Raw genomic sequence first — 23,749 nt, 5'->3', positions numbered from 1 at the left:
AGCTTGGAAAGCTTAGAAAGGATAATTAACTTTTATCAGAGACTTGGCTATAAACAGACAGTGGGTACTAGTTTTTAGGATATGCAGAGAATTAACAACTGACTCTTAAAATGTCAAACAGTTATGTTCTCTTTCCATAAATTGCTTGTCACATTTGTTCAGGCCACTTCTCTAGAAAGAGAAACTTAACATATCAGGGAAACCAGTTTGAAGTACATCATATTTCATCACAGACCACTTTCTCATCTGAAGGTTCTAATTTTATACTGGTAGCTGGTTTTTAAAGTTTGTCTCTTAAGCCATGTTGTTCCCTCTAATGTGCAGTTGCAAACCGTGCAGGTGTTAAAAGTTTGATTCAAATACCACACCTTGTTAAATGTGATAGTTTCATTAAAGGATATGGTAGGGTAGTCATAGACACCGTTTCCTATTATTCTTTTATGTGCCTTCTAGCCTAGAGTTCTATACAAGTGACTTTTTTCAACTGCTTACGGGGCATTGCCAGGTGATTAATGTATGATCAAGTAAAGGTTTTGGATTAGACCAAGCTCTGATATTTAGAGCATAAGCATCCTGAGTGATGAGCAGTAGTAGTGGCAACTGGAGGAACAACTGCCTTTTAGTATCTTGTAAATTGTTTGATATTTCTGGCAATCTTTTGTAGAGCATTTTTTAAATGTATTTGACCAAAGACAATTTTTTTTTTACCACAATGATTTGTATATTTTTGCTGGTGTTGCCAAAAATATCTTGATCATTGTTAAAACGGGTTAATGAGACTTTGCTTTTCACTTATTTATTTTTCACTTATTTGCTTTTCACTTATTTACTTTTTACTTATTTACTGTGATGAGTGGAATACTATTACATGTTTGTTGATTTTAGCACACTGACTACAAGGCCACTGCACCAAGGTATATTTATTGATGCACCTAATTTTATTTCATGGCATCATTACCATAATAATACAAAAATAGAAAGGTTATGTAGTTTTGTATATATGTGCTTGTCTGTGCATCATTAAATACTGAGAAATAGTGAATTCAAAATACAATGTATACAGGTTGTAGATAATTCTAGGTCTTGGAAATACAAAGTGTTAAAAAAAGCAATGCCTTGGCCTTTTGTTGGTCCCCCTCTATGGACTTTGCATCACTTTGTTCTACCTTGGGAATATTTGCCAAGTGATCACTGGTCACTTCTGTCTAGGGGAATGAGAATCAATATGGTTTGGTGGTAATACATGTTGTTCTCCACATCGGTTTTAAACTCTCTCGCGCACCAAAGTGAAAAACCAGAAATCAGCGCTTCAGTGAGGAAACCCAGACACTAGAGAACTTAACCCCAGAATCCTCCAATCAAAGTCTTTAAAGTTTCTTACGTAAAGGGTTGCAAATTTCAGACCCCTAAGGGGACTTCGTGTCACTGTTTCACCTTAATATCCCCAGTGAGAATCCTTCAGCATGGAAAGCCTATTTTATGGGTCCCCAGTTTGTCCTGCTGACTACTGTTTGATTAATAACTATTGCAAAAGTCCATGTTGTTAAGTAGGTATGTTCTGGTGTCCTTGTTTCAGTTGATTAAATTGCATCTGTAAAGTGAGGTCAATTTTCCATGATAAGCAAGTCATTAATCTTTTTCATTCTGTTTAACATAATCACCTCACAATTCTTTGTTATCCGCAATTGTTGAAGGGAAAAAGCTTGCAGAAATTGAATGTAGATTGAATCCTTCAAAAAAATTGTACTTTCAAATCAAGTGTGATATTAAGATGTCCGTGACGGTTGCATGAAATTCTGACAGTGATTTAACTTTCTATTATGCCACCCCTCCTGCTCTGCCTCTGCTCACTCCCACAACAGAGGCTCTGTAATCAGTGATATATACTCTCTAATAAGTTTTCAGTTCAATATCCCCCTGGGGGAGTACTCCCTTATATGGGCTATAAAGGGTAGGATTTTCAGCCCTTTTAGTCATAAAATAGGGTATCAATTTTGGCCATTTTGGTCATAAATAGGGTATAGTTCTTGCACTCTAATCTTGAATTGGGTATGTCTTTTAGAAGAAGCTACTTTGTCAGCATTATTGCTAAGACCATCAACAAAAGCCCTTACAAATTTTGTTTAGGGCAGCTGTGCCAACCGCAACAGTCATAAATAGGGTATCAAATGTTTGATCAGGCCATAAATGGGGTAGGGAAAATCGCAGATTTTGGTCATGAAAAAGGGACGAGTTTTGGGAAATGGGGCGCACACCCCCACCCAATTTTTCTGGGAGTACTCCCCCCTCCCCCCTTCCCCAACCGGGTCGATAACATTCGGGCAGTTTTGTTTTGGCACCACACGACTTCATTATGGTCACGAGGATGTCAGACATGTGAAAAGGACTCATCCTGTGCATATTTGATGTGAAAGTTTTCAAGGTCATGAGGATGAAATGATCGCTTCAATTACAGATGTGTTTTAACATACTTCCATTGATTTCCGGCCGCAATATTTTGACCCTCCGCGAACGCTTCTTTGCCGATCTCGGTAAATTTGTATGGAACGTCTTGACGAATACTGTAACTCGAGTACGGAATCACGCACAGACCTGGGAAACGGTCAAGTAGAATCTCTGGTAATCTCTGAAAATACTGTTGTACTGTTGTGCATGTTTTATGAAGATATGTGGTTTCGATTTACTTTGTTGGTGGTGCGTGGAGTGAAACCAGCAATCTCATTGGTGAAAAGGTGTCGTGTGACTCGTTTCCATCCTTCCTCTACTTCCTGTGGTGATCAACCAGGAGAAGTCGTTAGTAAACAACACGCCAAGAAGTTGGAAAGGTGGACTTTGGCATATATCGTTCCCAGGTAAACAGTTACAGAAGTAGTTGTCTTAGGATATGCATCTGAAAGCGCACCAGGCACGTTTCTCATGTTACGATTTGCGAACGTAACTAGTGAAGGAGTTTTGAGCCACGGACAGTATTAAAAACCCGGAAGTTGATGTTCTTATTTTTTTTGCACTTTCACTTTCAATGACGAGCCCGAAAATAATCGTCGAAGTAGTCACAGTTTTTGACGAAAAGTGGATTTAACAACTTCTTTTCTCAGAGGCCATTTTTATGTAGCTTATATTCATTTAGCTTGCGATATCTGACCATTTTGGTGACCAAAAAGCCGAGGTTTAGTTCCGTCATGGGAGAAGCATTGAATTAGTTGGTTGTTTTTGATCAGTATTTTTTTATATATCCTAAGTTTATCCGACGTTTAAAATGCCTTAAAAAGCACTTACAGCCCTCGCCACAAGAAAACTGTTTGATTTTTTTTTTGTGATATTTCATGTTCTAAGGACACAGCGCCTTAACAGCTTGTTACGCCCAGATTTTCAGATGTATGTTACCATGGACTGCAGGAAGAAAAAGACGATTTCAACTCAAGAATATCGCCCTTTCTCAAAAGGATAATCTAGAAATAATTCACAATTCATTTATGTCGTAATCCTTATGATGTGCTACGTTGCTCGAACCTTTGTTAAGACATTCGTCACATTTACCTTTCTGTACTTATTTGAGTATAATTACTGTTATGTATTTCATGTAAAATTTTTGAGCAGAGCTCATTCCACCAAACGAAATAATCTCGACTGTTTCCATTTTGTTTCGAAAATTGTTTTTAGTACCGCACATTTTTCGGTTTGTAAAAGGCATTGAAGCTAGACGTGCAGAAATTTTTTTAATTGGAATTTTCAACATACCTCCTTTCTCGGAATCAACACGGAAATTGAGGTCAACTGGGACAGCTGCACTGATGTTGTTTTGCTGTTTTTCATGTTTATAAAATGCATACCTCCTGCATCTTACTATCTTTTTTTGTATGGTGATTTTATATCTATGTTTTGCAGTTTTTCAGCAGTTTTCTAAACTGTTTGGGAACTTTTGTCCAGTTTTGAGGTTCTTCTACAGTACAACCAACAAATCAAAAGGCTCTGTGAGCAAACTCGTGAATTGAACAAAAGAATTAAAATATTGTCTGGATTATGTTTAGTATTATCTGGTTTAGGGAATATTGTGGTTAATTTTCATATTTAGAGTACGAGCAGTAGTTCAGTGTTCGCTAATAAAGTACCAAGGAAACAAAGTAACATTTGGATAAGAAGGCATTACAACTGAAACAATCTTGCTATTACATTTGACAAGGGTGGACGAGGTCATGTGTTTTAAACATTTATCATTTTTGTTTCTAACTCACCAAGAAATAGTTGGCAGTAAATGTGCTTGAAAAGTGAACATTGGAAATATTGAAAAATCAAGGCAATACTGTCTTAGCGAAAACATAAATCATTCTCTCTTTATCAAATGAGATAAACAGAAACGAGTTTCGAGTTTTGTTGCAAAATGGCATTTTCATGTTCAGCTTATAAGGACGTACATGTACAAGGACACGTTCATGACATTTTCGATGGAAGTTTCCGATGTAAAAATTCCGTGAAATGCAAAGTCTAGGCGATATTTTCATTTCAAGTTGCAACAAGGCGACGAGGAAACGTGGTTTATTTTCCTTTGTCGAGGGAAATTAGAGAAAATTAAGCAAAAAGAGAGGAACAGACTTCCAGCTCATGTAACCAATGTAGGTATGCCGATGGTGAAGTATCCACAGCGAAGTATATCTAGTTCCATTGCAGCCTTAAGTTCCACTGGCTTTGAAAGTGATGAAAATGATTGGAAGAAAAACTAGCCTGCGAGAGGATCCGGTTTTTTTTGTTTTTTTTTGCATGAAACAAGAGCAGAAAAAACAGGTGCCCTTGCACGCTAAAGAAAAACATAGGCGACTCGATTGAGCCACGTGTTTATGAGCTAGGCGCAATTCAACCGGAAGTCCGATATTTTTGGACTTTAAGTTGGATCTCTCCAGGGTGGCTCGTTTCCCGACCGCTGGTCAAGGGGAACGAAGACTCTTGGTACAAGCCTGCTAGCATTCCAGTGGAAACCACCAACCAGTCTGTCCGCAAGAACAATTTGTGATATCACGAGAGATTTCGATCTTATCTGATAATCAGTGCGTGTTTACCGACCAGTGCGTAATTTTAGCAATTTTGACCTTCAGGTTTGATTTGTAATACTTGATAAACAATTACACTGAGGCCTTGTCCACACTACGCCAGAAAAATTTGAAAACGCAGCTTTATTTTGACGGTTACGTCTTTTGTCCACACTAATTCTCCACGAAAACGGGTGTTCTTCAAACGAAAACACTGCCGGCTTTGTGTTTTAATGTGGATGGAAAACATTTTCAAAATGGAGCTTTTCCAAAACGATGACGTCACGATTTCCTCAAACACAAATCCAAAATGACCGGTGATTGTTGCATTTTCAAATTTCTCCAACGAAGTGTGGGCGGAAAACATTTGATGTGTTTTCAGAGTTATTAACACCCTTTTGAAATTTCTCCAGTGTAGTGTGGACGGGGCATGAGTGTTTGCAGTTCCAGGGTAGCCATTCAAAGTTAATGCTTACATAGACCAAAGCGTCCCGCATGAACGCCTCCAGATAGACTTGCCTCAAGTAGACTTTTACTTCTATAAAATGAAGTTGACTTGTTCCACTTGCTCAGATTCAAATTTAAAATTTGTAGAATTTTTGGCACAAAACATGGGTGTGACGTAATGATTCACAGCCTACCCCTAATTCCCTGGAGATTTTTTTTGAAATATTTCAGAGCGGGCGTAAGCAGAAAAATAAACCATATGCCCAGTAACCACAGCCATGTACAAGATCAGATTTTAAGACATTCTTTATTTAAAGTTGAACAAATGACGGGCCAAAATTTTTAAAAAATATCAACGAAAAGAACTCAACTTGAGGTGTATTATAATTGATGAGAAAACAAGAAATTATATTTTTTCTTTGCCGTGCAACAAAAGCCGAGAAAATTGAACACGTAAAAACGAGTTAATTATTGACTTTGGAGGACAAAACGAAACTGAAAACAACAAAATTTCGCTTCTTTTATTATAGCGGATAACATTTGAGAAAACACGGGAAAATAACAGCGAAAAGACATATCTAAGGTACAATTTAAAAACAAGAAATGATACAATTTCTTCGCATGCGACAAATAATGCAGCGCAGTGAAAGAAAGATGAAAGTTGTAGATAAACAAGACGACAAGAACAAGCCAATTATTTTGAGACAAATCGTATTTCAACTGTGCTAAATTAGTGCCCATTTAGTTCTTTTCTCAGGAGTTTTATAGTAGCTGAATAAAACTAAAAAAAAATGTATTTGAACGAAGCAAATAAACTAAACAAACACAGCCGCGGCGGTTGCCATCATTAAATATGCAGAAATCCACGGTGCAAAAATGCTGTTAACTAAACCTAAAATTCCCAAAGAAAGGTAACCAAATGAAAGAAACATGACAGGAAGTTCAATAACAATAAAGTTTCATTCAAGATGAGGCAAAAACAAAAACTATCTAAAAGCAAAAAAATGTTCAAAATTTCACAGATGTGCTTTACTGCGTGACAGCATGTTCAAATTAATTCTTTACACTGAAGCGAAAGCTTGAGTTTTTATCGGCCGTGGCTTTAGTAGTCGTTCAAGAATTAGGATTAAACTTCAAAGTAATACTGTTCATTACCACTTTTGTTTTCTAAAGCCCAGGAAGCTGCTTTAAATCCGCGATCTGTATTCAAAACCCACTTGAAAGTGCAAGGTTGTATTTACCTTCAAGAGCATCCTTAATTTCCGTGTCAGAACTTTCTGGCCCCAAAACTGTAGTTTTGACTCCTTTTTTGTTCAGGCTGGACACCTGGTCTTCCATGAAGGAAATCAAACGAAAAATAACAAGACAAACTGTCTCAACAACTTCTCTTTCACCATGTTCAAAAAAGTCCAACACAAACAGCCTAATGTGGAATGTTAAAGTCTCTTCAGATCCAGTTGGTGATCGCGACGACTAATGTATCCTTCAACTACTACGTTGATTCACTCCGATTTCTTCGAAACCAAGCTTCTCGAACAAAACATCTTGTTTCAGCTTACCTGTGTTGTGTGTAGCTTGCGAAGAGCCTTGGTGCAAAACATGTCATGAAGACCTTCCCTTAAAACAAACGTTGCGACTCTATTTGCCGATGAATGAACACGTGTGACCTCTAAGTTTTAAAAAAGGCACTGTCGAGCGTCAGAGAAATCCACGAATGCCAAATATACTCACTAACAGTTGCTCAGTGAAAGACAAATTAACCTTCAGACAATCCTGGTACAGACTTGAGCTTGCCAAGTTATCAGCGGTTTAATTGTTATAGCGTTTATTTTCTCCCCCTCTTCATCATGTAATGTTCACGTAGCACAGAGGATAGTGGACATGTTAGCGGGTCGAAAGGTTCCACGATCGACTCCGGGTGGAAGGTAGATCATTAGTTTTTTTTCCTTTCTTTTTTCGTTGTTTTTAGCGATACAATAAATAAATGCTCTGTCTTTATATCATTTCGCTTGCTATATGCGCATTTACCATACTGTAACCATACTTCAACGACTTCCATTTCTGTAAAATCCACATGAAGTCCGCATCCAATGAGAAATTGTGCTGCTCATCGATTTTACAATCCTCGATGTTCCCATTTTCGGTGGCCAAGTCTTCTTTAACTTATATCTTTTAATTTCGGCCTTATTTTAATTAAAGATGAACAGCAATTTAAAAGTAAGCTGCAACCATACCTTATTTGCATAGTGTTTACAGCCCATTAAGCAAGCTACACATTTTCCCACAACTCACGATAACTTGTGTTGCGCATGCGCAATTCATGAGTTAAAAATGATCGGGAGACTCTCATAAGAAAACGTAGGCACGCAAGGTGTGCAAGAGCTATTTTAATTTAGCCACAAAATCTGAAGAGTTTGGGAAGTTCAAATGACCCATTCCAATTAAGGTATCATGGTAGGTGCATTTTTATGAAAAATGTGAAAAATCTTTTTTTGGCTGTTCAAATTGAGAAGACTGAGATAAAATATTTTGCAAAAAGAATAGGGAAAATGGCTTTTTTACTTTTTAAGTTAAAGCAAAAAAATTATTTTTGAATATTATTAACCCCTTACAGCACGTTGACACCTCTAATTAAAATTCACCACCAATTGTCACAAGTAATGCGAATTGCTGTGTGATATTTCATTTGTGCACACGAACTGTTCTTGATCTGGTTGTTTCATCGCAAGTTGGCTTTCGTTCTTGTCAAATTTTCTTTATGTCAGGACGAAAAATTCTTGTCCATTTTCGTCTTCGAAGAAGCTGAAGAGGTGAAAATCTGGTGGAACCCACAGGTCCAGCGTCGAATAAGATCTTTGGCTCTGAGCGACTGTGGGTCGCATTGTAACCAAGAAGAATGGTCGAAGGAACTCGAGGACACTAGTCCTGCCAATGAAGCTAAAGGTCAAAATACAACAAGTGCGAGTCACGCGAAGTTGTTATAGAACAGACACGATTCTGAAACTTCCACAATGAGAGAGTCAAGCGCAGATGTAGATGTAGACAATGTAGACCTCGAGATTTCCTTTTTTTCATGCTTTTTGGCTTCACGAGGCATGGTTTCAAGAAATGTCTGGAAAACAAAGGAGCCTAAACTTAAGCAACATAATACAAATGCCGCTGATGAAATCTTTTAAGTAAAAGTAATCACAGCAGTTTAACTTGTAGTTTGTTGCTTCTCGCACGATTTCACTGTGACGTGTTTCCATGCCAGAATATTAGTCGTCTGTTTATTTCAAGTTGTCATAACCCATTGTTATGGTAAACTGACCCATGCCGACATCTGTCAGTGTGGAGGGGATTTTTAACACCTATTCATACCAATCTCATAAAAGGTTTTTCATGTTTTTCTCGATAAAATGAAACTGCATCTAAGGATGAACAGTTTTAGTTCGTTTATGCACATCTTCCGATGGCTGAAAATCGGCAGGTATGTTCTAGGATACGTCCTTCGAAAAAGCGTGTTGGGCTTTGTTTAATTTCGCTTCCATTTCACAGTTATGGCTTCTTTAGTAGAAGGAAACGTCTGCATTGAAAATATCAAAGTTTAGGTGGGTGTAGAAAAAAAAACCAAACCACATCTGGAAAATCGCAGACGCGCTTTTTGAGGGTGATGTGTGAGAAAACATTTCCGATGTAAATCATGCCGCTCCGATAATTCACACGCGGAAGTGAACCAGTTTAAGCGAAGCAGTGTTTCTGGGTATTTCTTTTAATATCACTGCGACGATAACTTTTTAGAAAATTTCAAAGATATCATTGTATTCTATAACTATTAAGCTTTCAGAAAATGTATAGGTTGATGGGGTTTTCTTTCAAAGCGCCAGCGTAAGAGCGCGATTTCCAAACACTGTCAATCCAACTACCATGATACCTTAATGCCTGAGAGCATTTTTGGGGGCAAAAAAGAAGGTTACAGAAAAATGTTTGTCATTTTATAAGAATTGAGTCTATGTTTATATTTTTAAACCACCCAAAGGAATCTGTTTCAAATTGAAAGGCTTGCTTTGTCATGTCACAGTCTAGTCTAATTAATTTGTTGTTTAACTTGTCACCATGGAGTCTTCAGGAAAAATTTGAAAAGTTTCTGTACCACAAATCAGAAAAACTCAGCTAAAATCATTTTTTACAGTGAAAGGCAAAAAGGTGTGAACACTTTTAACACTTTCATTCAAAATGCTACTGAAGGACAACATCCAACGACTTTGATTTGATTTTGACATGTTGATTGTGTAGCCAATAATCAGATGTGAAATAAAACCACAAACAAAGCAAACAAATTAATGGTGTCTCCATCAGTCAAGAAACCACACTTGGATCATTTTTCCTTTCGAAAAATGGCTGTTACCCTGTAGTTTTATAATTACTAATAATTTAACCTGTTCTATTTGTGTAAGCAAACTGGAAATTTGAGCAACTTAAAATGACATGTGGCTCAAAGCTGCACGCGTACACTTGCAGCCTAAGGCTACAAATCCAGACAGCTCTTCTATATTCAACTTCATCTGTTGCTATATTTGGCAATAAAAATTATAAAGAACCCGATAACTCCAAACTAAAAGATCAATTTCTATGGAAAGTGAGAAGATTTGGAAAAACAAGGGTTAGGAGCAAAATAAATAAAGAGCAGAATATTCTTGTAATATAAATGCAAAATACCGACCATATGCAAGATCTTCCTAAATAAAAAAAATGTAAAGATTAACGTATTGTGTACCAGAATTACGGGTTTCAGTAAATAAACCCATATGATAGGTAAAAAAGATGCTTCCAGTGAGAGTACCAAGGGGAAGAAAAAATGTAGCAGGAAGAGACTTTGAAAGACTGGAGCTATTAAGATACAATATCCTTTCATAATGCAGTCGTGTATGGTAATTTTTCTCATCTTCAACACAATGAATTCAGCTCTGTAGGTGATGAAAAAGGAAAAATTGTCTCAAGCTCGGGACAGCAGGCATTCTTCCATGCCTGCTTCGCCAATCAAAAGAGCAACACTAAAAATAGCTGTACATGTGAAATATTGGTATGCAAATTTCAGGCTCTCAATTGTTTGCACTGTTTTGCTTTGTGGTTTCCTGGTGAGGCTCATTTACAAAGAGTTCCAGTTAATAAAAAATAACGTCTGAGGTTGGAAAGTGGTTACAAGGTTTTGTAATGTGAAAACTACAGGGTAACGAGTGTTTTTAGAAGGCAAAGAGGTTGAAGGGTAGTGTTGTTACTGATCGAGTGAGACCGTCTATAATTTTGTCCGAAACCATGCCCAACATTACTTCCCAGTCAGCGAAAGGAGAATTATCTCCCAGCCATCAGAGATGACCAGTTGACATGTGACTGTTGTCCAGCCTTCTGTCAATGCTGGGGTACATTCGGTTGTGATCAACATGACTGGGCAACACAATCAGTTGTGCAAAACACCAGAAGCGTGAAAGGATATCTTTCTTGCCTTTTGGCTTTTATACATTTTCTAGGTAAGCAAGTACAAACGTAGGTGTTCTGGAATGCATACAAGAGTGAGCGAAACACATTTACATTGCCTTGGAAATTAAATTGACAGACGGAAAGCAGAAGTTGAATTTGACTCCGATCAAGTTGGAAAGCAACTGAAGGGATCATTTCAGCATTCTTATTACAACCTAATGTTGACTTCATCTGTGACTAACATTCATTTGTACTTTTAGCTTTCAAATTGTTAAGTGGTCAAGATTCGTTGAACACGCAATTTCTTACCATTGTGCTTACCAAACCTAGAGCTTCTCTCAATTAAGAAAGTAACTATTCATGGGCGTTAAACATCAGTGTTATCCTTCTTTGATCCAAAGGTTTCATTGCTAATGGAAAACTGCAGCCCTTCTAGAAGCAAATTGTTATGTTGTATTTGACTGCTTTTTCAGTTTACAAGTCAATACTTTTACAAACACTTTGATATATTAGGTTCCACTTACCGGTAGTTGGTTACTTCACACATGTTTTAAGGTTACTCCAAACCTTTGTAGGGCTACTTTTTCCAAATTTTCTTTTTTCCAACCAAATTAAAGTTCATTATTCAAGGTTATTTGGAAAAAGAGGTTTTTTTAAATAAAAATTAATAAAGCGTCAAGGTGTCATAATCCCCAAAAGGCATGGACTCCTCAGCGATCTTTTCATGGCGAACAGCTTAATATAGAGATCCTATATCAAATACTTTCAATTTGAGATTTCATGTCCGTCAAGAGTGCCTTTTTGTAATCACGCTTCAGCAATTGCTCCTCAGTTTCTTCTTGTTTTGTTGCACATCACTTTTCTCTGTTTTGCCCTTTATTGTTGACCACCGGCCTAAAATGTACGCATCTAAAACATGACTGAAACACTATCGCTTTACAGTGAAGCTCAACTTTCCTTACTGTGAACACTAGGGGTTCTGTTATTTCATTGGCAGGCAGCATTTTGAGTTTACATATCCCTCTGAGAAGGCGTGACATGTTTATAAATCTTCAGAAGGTGAAAACTTGTGCTCGTTTTTCAAGAGAATCCCTCTTTAAATGAATTAGTAGGGTACGTAGAATCGACGGTTCACCTTGAAGTTTGGCCAGAACATTCACTGATAGATACAGAACAAAAACATGTCAGTGAATTCTTTAATTTCAAATACTTTTCTCGTGGCGGTCTCTAATGCAACACGTTACGTGAATTTTTCGATAGTGGACCTTGAAAGATCTCTGAAAAGATAATCAAGAGAAATGAAAGAAAATGGTGACACGCTTTGAGAGATTGATGCTTTGTGATTAACACTGCACAGTTATTTTGTATCAACGATTACATTTGATACCCGATTAATTCGCCAGAATTTCAGTCGGTCATTTTGGTGTTAACGGCTTCTGCCACCTTAGTAAGGCAGTCGGCACAAATGAATATAATTTCATCGAATTCTACATTTTATAACCTTTCTATTGACATATAGTTTGTGGGGGTTTCCTTCAAAACAGCACACGTATGAATTTTTTCTGGAGGACACTCGCGAAGGTTTGCAGTTACCTTAGCCTTGAACAGTTTTAGAGGTTACGAGTAAAATTAGATCTCTTTTCGCCATCCAACCTTGTTTACTCTGTTGCATATCAGCTAATTAAATCCGCAATGAGACGAAACTTTTTGCCTGAAAAATTGGAAAAAAGCTGGTAATTGGAATGCCCTGTTATTTAACTTCCCTTTTTTCCAAGAAACCAAGAAAATGAAGATTGTTGCACAATGGCATAGTCATGGCCTTCTATTTTGGGTCAGTTGCAAGAGCTTTTAATCTTCTTAAAAGAACGTTAAATGATTGGATGTACACATAGTTTGTCGAATGTAATTGATTATACATTTCATGTACAATTGATTTGTGTGTTTAAATTATTGTACAGAAAAAGTCCCACTAGACAGGCATAAAATTAAGCTAGATACCTGCCCAGAGTATAGTTGGAACTTTAAACATCCTTTTTTCAAGAGTTGGAAAACTTTTCGCACTCTGTGTTTCAGATTTTCAGCACTATTTTTGCATATATGTTGCTCCACACTCTTTTGATACATTTGGCTTCATCCATTTTCTTTTGAAAACAGTTTTATTTATGTTTGTGTTTTCTTTGTAAAAGGCATAAAGATGTTCAGAAATCAGTAATTTTCATTATCCTTTCTGTCTTTCGTGGAATTAAAATGGAAATTAGGATCAACAGGGTCATAGGCAATATTATTGTTTTGCTATTTCTCTGTAAATTATTTAGCACTTGTACATATCTTGAAGTTGATGTCCTTTTCATTTTGGTGATTTTTACATTCATTTTTTGCTGTTTTCTTGGTCATCTCATTGTCTGGTGTAGTTTTGAGGTTTTTCAAGGTTTATTTTGTTTTCACAATATTTTGTTTTGCTTGCATATATATGTGTTTTTTTGTTTTCTTCACTTTTCTGTTCCTGAGTTATCCGTAAATATTATTATTAAATATCGTTTATCCTTAACATCAGAGTTTAATATTCCTTGCTTGCAAAAACTAGTTTCACTGTAAATTTAGGATTAAAGCCTTGATAACATTTTGCCCATAATAATCTTACATGTTGATTTTTTGTTCAAGATTCAGAACAATGTCTACCCTGATAGGCATTCTAGTGGATGTCTCAAACTCCATGAGAAATAGTGTTGGTGGCAGGGTGGAGGAGGAAGGTGGAGAATGGGCAAAGTCAATCTTCAAAGTGGTGGATGAATTGATCAAGCATGATGTCTCATCTTCAAACCAGACCTTTGCTTTAGCTGTTGGTAGTCCTTCTCATCCTGAAGTCTTTGATTTGTTAAGTACTGTTAGGAAAGCAAAGCAGGAAGTAATTAAGGAACAGGCTCAGATTGGAGATATAAGATCAAGAGCAAACAAAAGAGACATGTTAGATGAAGCACTGACTATTCTTGAAAGAAATGGAGCGCCAAGAGTTCGCCATTGGGGAAAGATGGATGTCTTGCTCAAAGTTGTTGATGATACTACTGCTGCTGCAATGCTGCACTATTTACAAAGAAGCTGTGATTTTACAAAAAAGTTTGTTTATGAGTGTCTTCCTAGAGAGTGTCGTGAATTAAACTTATTTCATGGAGGTAAAGTAATTCGTAATGTTGCCACTGAAGGTGCATTTTTTGCAGCAGGGTATGTTCCAATTTTTGGTTCCACTCTGCAATCACATGGCACAGAAGGGTCAGTTAAAGAAGCAATTAAGAAGGGTGAACGACTCATGGCTGCAACCAGACAGAGCAAAGCTGCAGAATTCCAATTGGTGGATGTCAGCAAAATTGCAATTATGAGTGTTCATGATGCATCAGAAATACTGCATGCTAGTGTTGGTGTTCAAGAACTAACTAATGAACGGGTTGATGAGTTGCTGGAAACAATTGAGCCCTGCATTTATGGAGACACTCCACTCATGAAAGCTATGCATCATTCTGTGGATCTGTTTTCGTACAAAGAGTTTGCCAATCATCAGAAACTGCTATTCATTCTCTCTGATGGTATGCCTACTGATGGAAATGACCCACCACTTCAAACTTTGTCAAATCTTGGAGTCACCATGGTCAGTTGTTTCATAACAAACCAAAAGCTTTCTGATCCTCGTCATTTGTACAGCATTCAAGATGAACATTGGCAAGATCCGGCAAAGTTCATGTTCAGAATGAGCTCCACCATTACAACTCAGAAGATACCACGCACTCTGTTTGTCAAGAGAGGATGGAAGATACATATTGACAACAATGAAACCAGACTCTTTTTTCAAGTGAACCATCCAGATGTTATCAAAGATGTCTGTGACATGGCCAAGAAGGGTGCCCTGAGCCAAGATGCTCTTTCGGATATGCTCTCTACAGTTGATCTGGATATCTATATCAACAAGTCAAGTGACGACTTTGGAGCAAAGAGACAACATGGAGGAACCTGTTATGCAAATGCATCTGCTGCTGTTTTACACCTTGCTATGAAGCGCATCATAGGACGAGATGGTGGTTATCCAGATTTCTTTGAATTGAGACATGAATTAATTGCTAAATATGGAGAGCACGGAGCCCCAACCAAAAGAGTTCTTGAAGAAGTTTGTCCAAAGTATCGCCTGGAGTGCAAAGAGGTAGATGCTACTGGTGCTATGAAGGCCATTTCTGCAAAACAACCGGTGGTTGCCAGATTTTATCTGAGTGGAGCCCAGTGGGATCGGTTCTACCAGTTCTATGAGCAAAATCCCAAAGGAATCCTTACAAGATCCTACCTTGATTCAAAGCATCACTCAACAAGCAACCCTGGTGGCCATGCAGTAGTTCTGACAAGTTATGATGCCGAGAGCTTACGTCTGATGAATTCATGGGGGGATGACTGGGCAGACAATGGGTTTTTCAGGGTGCAGAATGCAGATGTCCTTGGCCTAAAGTTTTTTGATGTGTTCTGGACTTTGGACAACTTGAGTCAGAAAGAAAAGAGAGCTTACGATCAACATGGTGCTGAAATTGCTGGCAAATTGATGAGATCACTGCAGGGAATTCAGGCAGCCAAATACAAGTGTCCCTTGTGTACTGTTGAATCAAAAGTGGTGAATTACTCTGGCCATCTTCTTAAAACAAAATGTCCTTCATGCTGTGGAACTTTCAATGCCAATGAAGCAGGTGGTGATGTGGCACTAAATCTATATCTGACATCATTGATGTGCTAGTTGCTTATGACTGTTGAAGCACAATCATACTTACTCTCAATCAAAACAATGTATAAACTTGACAGACTTGGCTATCAGCAAAGAGTGGCCATGTAAAGAATGCAATATTTAAGGTCTAATACTTGGGCAATAACTTCTAGGTAGTCAGGTTTTCTAGAAAAAGAGAATAACCAAACAATTGAAAACAGTTTGAAGTATTTTGTCTCAGACCACCTGTTCCTTCAGGGGAGCCTTGTTTGTTTGCTTCCTTTGTCTCTCCTTTCACTTCAGACTTCCATGAAGCTTACACAGCTCCATAGCAAGCAGGTGTTTTAATTCTGACTTGCAGAATTCTAAATGTAACCATGCAGTCATGGTCAAGCACTGTAGAACACTCTGCAGAGTAAGAATAATAATATTGTAAGTTGTAGGTTGTAGCCTTTTGGAGTATACTCTGTAGACCTTCAATGTTTTTTTGTTGCTTACTGCCATATGTAAAATTTACAGATTTCTAAACAACAGAAAAAACTTTAAAAGTGAGGCAAATTGTTTCAATCTACACTCTGGCTGCGCATGCAACGAGAAGTTGGATGCCATTTGTCATAAATTTGTTTTAATTTTTGGCAAGTTTGTCTGTTGCTCTTTCCCTGTGGGCAAGGTAGGTAAAGTCTGTATACGAGCCAAGTGGCCCATCAGGCTGGAGCTTATCCCGGTTTCCGTAGCATGAAGCAACTAGGAGTATTTCTACTCCCCCCTGGACGGGATGCTAGTCCACCGCAGGGTTACCCCCAGCGTTAAGTTCGCCGGTACCCATTTACACCCCTGGGTAGAGAGAGGCGCTGTGAGACTAAAGTGTCTTGCCCAAGTAGACAATACAATGTCCCTGGCCAGGGCTCAAACCCGGACCGCTTGATCAGGAGATGAGCACACTAACCATGAGGCCACCACGCCTCCCACTTCCCTGTGGGCAACCAGACTCTAAATTTTATTTCAGCCAGGCCAAGCACTGTCTGTACTTGGTGCTGCCAAAGATGTTGCATAACAGTGTCCTTTTTTTGGGATAGCAAATGTAAAGTTATTACAGAGATTAGGAATTGAGTGCATACCATTGTGTCATGGGCCTTTGTTTATGGTTTGCTTGTCTGCAGAAAAACAAAGGTCTAGAGCAGTTGTTCTAAGCTTAAGGACGATTTTGGTTTCATGACTTTACTCTTGGTAGGGTGTTTCACAGCTGAAGCATTTGAATAATCTGTAACAATATTTTGCATATTTTGTAGAGTTAGATCAGAAAAGGTTCATGAAAATTAAAATTAATGATATCTTATTAACCTGTATTAGAAGGACTTGAAGTTTGCACTTTCAGGCAAAAACGTAAAACTTTGCAATCATTTTGAGTCACATTAAAACATAGTGTCAACCCAAATATTGACCTAAATTGTACCTTTAGCAGTAGACTGTCAACTGGTTATAATACATAAGTATCATCAGTAGTAATTGGAGTGAGTGGAGTACAATGTAAGCAGCCATGAGGCAAGTAATATTGCAAAATTGGATGAGCATGTAGCACTAGGCCTATTTGAAATGTCTTGGATCTCTTGTATTTCACCTTCAAGTACAATAATGTTTCTCTCAATTGTATGACATGAGGTCCAAATACTAACTGAATGTATCAGTAACAAATTTCAAGATTAAAGAAGTTTTTGAGAACTTCATTGAGGGAATAGTCAGTGGTGTTTTCTGTAAGATTTACAAACGGTAATGAACATTAATCCATTGTATTTCCTGAACAGAAGTTGACATGCGAATTATGTGGGTGTGCACTGGTAATTGTAATTGGATATGTACCAGTAACTGGATGTCAACACCAACAATGTGACAAGTAGGCCCCAGTAAAACCGATCAGAGTCAAGAATGTTCTGCTAGATCTGATTAATGTACTCATTGTAGTACCAATGCATTTTTTAACTTATTTGGTCTTGTCCTGACTCTCACTCAAGCCCTCCAGGGTAAAAGCAGCAAAAAACCCAAACAATTCTCCCCCTCCAACATTATTTGCTTTAATGAGTGTATTTGCTCTTTCATGTATTAAAATGAATCAACAAGAACAGTAACCCCTCCATAAATAAGTAATATGGAAATATGGTCATGAGGATGTGACATACCACTGGCTCCCCACCTTCTCCATAGTAGCTCCCATTATTGCTTTGATGCATCACTTCTACAAACTCATCGAAACAGTACTCTAGTAAACTTCTTAAACCCATGAGAATTTAGAAGTCACAACCATGAATTGAATCCAACTTTGAACAACTGGGCATAGCATGGTTTTGTGTGTAAATAGGTTACCTTTCTTGAGCAGGTGGTCAGATTTACAATCCTAGTGGCCAGTCCAACACTTGGGTTATTAAAAGAACTTTGGAAAATGTGACCACCTCATATACAAACAGCAGTTAATTTGTAAAGAAGACCAGGGTCAGGATGTAGTCTAAATCATTGCATTTAGCTGTTAATCTTTTCACAAATCTTTACAGGTTATGGAATTTCTTCTTGCTACCCAAGAGTTGTGTGAAATGAACTATCCAGCAGACACTGTAGAAGTTGCCCTTGTTTACACTAACACTGAGAAAGCTAAGGTATGGGTATGTTTGTACATGTATTCTTGATTGTGTACAAACCCTTGTCCAGGTTTCTTGCTTTTGAGCCTAGGGGTGTACAGTCATTGGGCCAGCTCTTAAAGTATAGGCAGACCCCACTATTTCAAGCTATTTTTTGATTCTGCCGAAAGTTCAAAATAGCGGGGTTTAACTGTATTTCCATTTACAGTGGCATGAAGTGTTGACTAAGATTGAAACTTAGTCCATAACAGAACTGCACCCGACATTTTACAGTGCCCATTTCAAATCCTGGGTGGAGAGAGATTAAGATTGAAGTCTCTTACCCCAGTGAAGGCTGAATCACAGACAACTCAATCTGAAGTCCCCAACACACTCACTATTAGGACACTGTCTCCCTTAGCTTGTAGGAGTTGGAAACAAGACTTATACACACTGCATGGATGACCTCAATTAAACTGTTTTCTATTTACAGGCAGTAGAATTTCTTGAACTGGTGAAAAAATTTAAGGAATATGGCTTCAAGGAGAATAATATACTGGATTGTCTCCAGGCTGCTAATAATGATGGTGACAAGGCTCTGGAATATCTTATGACTCTTTCATCTACATAACAACTGTTTAGAGTTAAGAGAGACTATCAAATGAATGTAAGTACATCTGACGTGTACATTTTCCCTCAATGATTGAAGGAGACCTTTTATGACAGTGTTTGGTCAATCAGCAAGGAAGGTGATAGGTGTCAAAGTTGAAATAGATATGAAATAGATATCATGTCGGTGAACTGCTGTGGAAAGAAAGAATGTACAGAGAGAATTAGATCTTTGCTGTCATATTCAACTAATAAGTGGAAACTACTGAAAAGAAAGGCTGAAGAAATTCAGGCTTCAATGCCAGGGATTTGAACTCTTATCCATTACAAAAACAGTGCAAACACTCTACGGTCAAGCTGTATCACCACTGGGAGCTTTAGTACTAGCAGTTTGGAGATCTTTTTGTACCCATAAAGTGATTGAGGTTCCATAGAAATATTGAAACTTGTAACAGCAGGTATATTTTGCAGGTTACAGGTTACAGGTTGCAGGTTGCAGGTAGAAATTTAATTATAACTGGAAAACTGCTGGCACTTAAAAGAAACGTACAGGTGGTAGACTTACCGTGACTGTTACATGACGCTGTTTACAATTGCAAAAAAAAGGTGGCCTCCACCTTAGTGCCAAACTGGCCGAAGCGATGGGAGGAGAGTATATTCCTATGATTTTAAGCCTGCAATGAATTATTGTTTTTATAGAAACATGTGAAATATCATCTGAAATATCTGCTGAATTTGGTTTCTTCCCTGTGAGTACCAAAATGAAAGCACACTGAGTTTGTGCTAGTATATTCCGTCAGTTAAAATCTTATATTATTTCATTTCTTTATTTATTTGCTTCATTTGTGATGACAATCCTCTGTTGTTGAGGGAAGACCCGAGCCAAATCTGGAATTGATGGAAACATCTGTGGAGCAGCCATCCAGATGGCCTTTAAGAGATTTCACTGGTCTCAGCGTGTCAATCGATAAGTATTTATAGCGGATTGATTGTGTTTTCATTATGTGAAAGTGGCAAACTACTTTATGTAAGAACCCCTGACGAGTATATAGGTTATTATTATTTTAAGTGCCAGCGGTTTTCCAGTTATAATTAAATTTCAACCTGCAACCTGCAACCTGCAAAATATACCTGCCAAACTTGTAGTTTCCATAAAGGAGCACTTTCTTTCTGTAGGAATATTCAAGCAATAAGTAGTGTGTTCCCTAGGGCTGTTTGGTTCCTCTAAATTATCAAGCTCAAGTGAAGCTCATTTCTTTTAACATTGAGTCCCTTTATGTTTGTTTACTTCATTTTTTTTTTTACCATACTCTGTCATGTTGTTGTCTCTTGTTTCCTACCTACTACTTACTCAAATGCTTGTTTGTTTCCTCAATCAATCCCTCACTCAATCAGTTTAACAAATTGATCTCAGTTTTTCGTACATCTGTCCTGTTATTGATCATGAGTTTTGTCATAATATTGTCAGATAACTGGGGATCCACTCGACTATCACCTTGTGGATCCGCAGACTACTTTGACAGTGTTATGATAAAATTCATCGTCAATAACAGGACAGATGCATTAAAAAACTGACATCAATTTGTTTATTACAATAACAAATTGTCAAATTGTCTGCTCTCGCTCATTGACGCATCACATAAATTATAAATTCTTGTGTCTGTCCGCTTACTCGCAATGAAAATTAGCCAATGAGAGCGTGAGAAATTCTACAAGAGTTGTTAAATGGTTGATGGATGAATTTCACATTCAGACTAATCGGTTATAACTATGTATCACTTTTCTTTAGGTTCAGTTCTTCTCTGCATATGTTTAGAAACTGCCTGTGTTCAAAGAGGAACCTTGGCTGCTTGGTGGCTTAAAACTTGAATATTAGGATTAGTTCTGTGATTCTTATCATTAACTCTAAAAGAATTTGTTATTATAGTAATCTAAATGAAAATGATTGGTTAGCTTTGTATTTAAGAATGTCATAGAAATATACGGATATTACTTGTGTAAAAACTGTAATAACAACTGCACATGACTAAACAGTGGCATGTTGCATAGTGATAATATTTCCCGGTGAAAAGCAATAATGCCCAATTATATGCAGAGCACAGTGAAATGTGTGGACAAATCAGTCTTTTGGCTTGCATAGCATGCACAAGATCATCAGCATATATTCCTTAAAATCTATTATGTGCATTCAGCATATATGAGTGAGTGTAGGAAACAACTAATAGGGACCTAGCAGCAATGAGATTGATGCACATAAGGGAACACTTCTAAGGGGTTTGAAGCAGACGCTGCAGGCCATAAGGGAATGTACTGAAGGGTCATTATTCAGTTACTCTGTGTTTATGAGGGAACTTGTCACAGGGACTAATGTAATTCACTCCTGTTATGACTGTTGTGTATTGTCATGTCTCTGCAGGGTCACATTTTTCGCTTGACGGGAAAATCGCTTGTTTGTTCAATTTGTTCCTGGAATTATCCTGTTGGTTTAAACCTGTTCGAATATTAGGGACAAAGTTTCAATAATTATTTATCTTTGAACTAAAGGGAGTCGTTAACCCTGCTTCAAGCAGGAAATACTTCTCACCTCTAGTGAACCGACCAAAAACTACAACTGGATTGCTTTCCTCTTGAGTATTCAAAGGTGACATGATTTTCGTACTCGTTTGTACTTGCCCAAGCCTTTTAAAAGCTTCTGTACACTTCCTTTCAACAAGACTGCATTTAATACAGTAGAAATCATTTGGTTTCCTACGGTGGCCTTACCATTTTGTGCAAGTACGAATGAGTTCACTTGTATTGCCAGTTTACAAAGCTAGTTTTTATCCCAAATGTTTTATTAGTAGATGAAAAGAGTAAATAGATTTGTTGCTAGCTGAATTATTTGATAACAGGATAAAACGTTTTTATCTTATTTTGTTCATAGACCAGGCAGTATCTGGTGCTTAATAATTGTGAAAATAATGTTAGATTTAATAAACATTGCAGACCAACAAGACAAAAAAAGCTATTATAAAATGCAGTTTTATGAGCTTTTATTAGTCATCTATTATTTGCTCCCCACTCCCCGACCCCCAAACACTATAACAAGTGTTTTTATTTAAAGAATTATATTTACAATAGTATGACAAGGCGTAGTGTGACATTAAATGGTACGACATGACATGAAATAACATGTCATGTATTTTAGTTGTAATGTGAATAAAAAGAACAATTCTAATTATAGTTCATTGGTACTAAATTAATGAGGTGTTAAAAATGATAACATAGGCCTCATTCTGACAAATGATCATGGGAAAATTTGATAGTACAAATTGGAAGACAACACGACAGATGGCCTGTTGAGCTGTTGCTTTTAGTGGTATTTTCTCTTTTAATTCCCATACAACCCATGTGATAGTACATGACTCGTAAGGATAGTGCCTGCTAAATACAAAGGTCTTTTGCCTTGCGTGATGCGCAGAACAAATGCGCACAAACAAAAGTGGGCACCGCCCTTAGTGTCAAGAGGGTTCAAAATATACCACAAAGACACTGCAAAACAATACACAGTCTAAAATTACAGAAGAATCCCGTTAATACGATCACCATTGGACTACACAATTGTGCTATTAAAGGCGTTCTTAAAGTAAGCTTGTAAAAAAACAACCGAGTAACGGGTTTCTTCGGGCCAAAGAAGTGGCCGTAATGTTAAACGAAGTAGTTTTTTATCTTATAACTGTTGATGTTGTTGAAAACAGTTTATCTAATGAGGTAACATCCCTTGTGTGATCCAATGACAGTCTTGCTAGTTATACGAACAAAAATTACCGCATCGTCGATCTTAAAAGACAGTGAAATCATCAACGGAGATCTTTGACCCCAGGGATCTAAGGGGAGGGTGCAGGGGGTGCGCACTCCCAACCCCCCCCGCCCCCCGAGATGAAGCCTTCGCTTTTAAAATTTGTTTACCTCACCAGTCAGTTACGCCATTCCTTAGTGGTGTACACCCCCCTAAGAAAAATCCTGGATTCAGCGGCCATTGCTTTCTCTTCCATACTCTGTCGTAGGATGATGACATCATTGCGTGGCAATACCCTCGCGTGTGATCTACCCGGTAAACATTTCACAATATCAGTTTGCTACGTCAGGGATTTGTGATGTAGAGACCAAAACAAAGAAAAAATATCATCGCTGCAAAGAGAAACAAGATATGAAACGCTAACCTGATGATGCTTAAGATTAAGTTGGACTAAGACGCGAGGAAGATAATACGGCTCTTTGTCGCACTTTGCCGCCTGGCCGGGAAATAACTATGCGACGTCATGAAATTGAAGATGGCAGCTGATCATTGGGTCACTGAGGAACTATGTTTTTATTTCTTCGTTGATTTAGGTAAAAGCTTTTAACTAACTTATCGTCACGGATATTATTTCTTACCAAGTACATGTAAGTAATTGTAATTCATTTTTGGTTGGGGAAAAAGACAACCTTATACTATTCCTCTAGCTTTACATAAAGTGCGTAACAAAACTCCGAGGCCTACTTTGGCTGCTATTAGCGTGGAAAACGTTTTGCAAATTAAGCTCAGTAACTCAGAGACGGGATGTCGCTGCGAAAAGCATGGGAAAGAATGATTAGTTTTGAAATCACCTGACTTGCAAAAAAAAAAACCGATTAGTTGGCGGTACTTTTTTACGATAGTCGAAACTAAAAAATAAAATTAATCAAATAAAACGTGGGTACTGGAAGCATCCTAAATGAAAGAAAATGTTCTCGATCTTTCATGTTGGATTCAAGATAAAAGTTTTTCAAGGGAAACGCCCCAGTCTGTTGAGTCTGGCAGTAAATTTCCGTGAACCGCAAAGGTTAATCAGATTTTGCCGTGATAGTACTAATCTTAT

General features: G+C 37.7%; 2 protein-coding genes across 3 annotated transcripts in view; both read left to right on the top strand.

Annotated features, from left to right (window-relative positions):
* LOC145502412 (uncharacterized) overlaps positions 1-21,853 on the top strand; it is a 35,901-nt gene extending 14,048 nt beyond the window's left edge. The window contains exons 6-8 of one of the 2 annotated variants that reach the window (XM_081481751.1): positions 18,198-18,299; positions 18,754-18,927; positions 20,665-21,853. In XM_081481751.1, coding sequence (XP_081337877.1) covers positions 18,198-18,299; positions 18,754-18,891 — 240 coding nt within the window. In that variant the 3' untranslated portion in view covers positions 18,892-18,927; positions 20,665-21,853. Of the gene's footprint in view, positions 1-18,197; positions 18,300-18,753; positions 18,928-20,658 lie in introns of both variants that reach the window. The other variant, XM_081481744.1, reaches the window with a different exon arrangement.
* LOC145502338 (uncharacterized) lies at positions 2,542-18,113 on the top strand. Its single transcript, XM_081481620.1, has 2 exons — positions 2,542-2,852; positions 13,587-18,113. Exons 1-2 carry the CDS (start codon positions 2,542-2,544, stop codon positions 15,685-15,687), a joined length of 2,412 nt encoding a protein of 803 aa, XP_081337746.1. The 3' UTR covers positions 15,688-18,113.
* Positions 21,854-23,749: the final 1,896 nt, after the last annotated feature.

Source organism: Orbicella franksi, chromosome 1, assembly GCF_964199315.1.
Source record: "Orbicella franksi chromosome 1, jaOrbFran1.1, whole genome shotgun sequence".
In the NCBI taxonomy this organism is placed as follows: Eukaryota; Metazoa; Cnidaria; class Anthozoa; order Scleractinia; family Merulinidae; genus Orbicella; species Orbicella franksi.
Note: the sequence above shows the minus strand (reverse complement) of the source record. Positions and strands in the feature narration are given on the sequence as shown.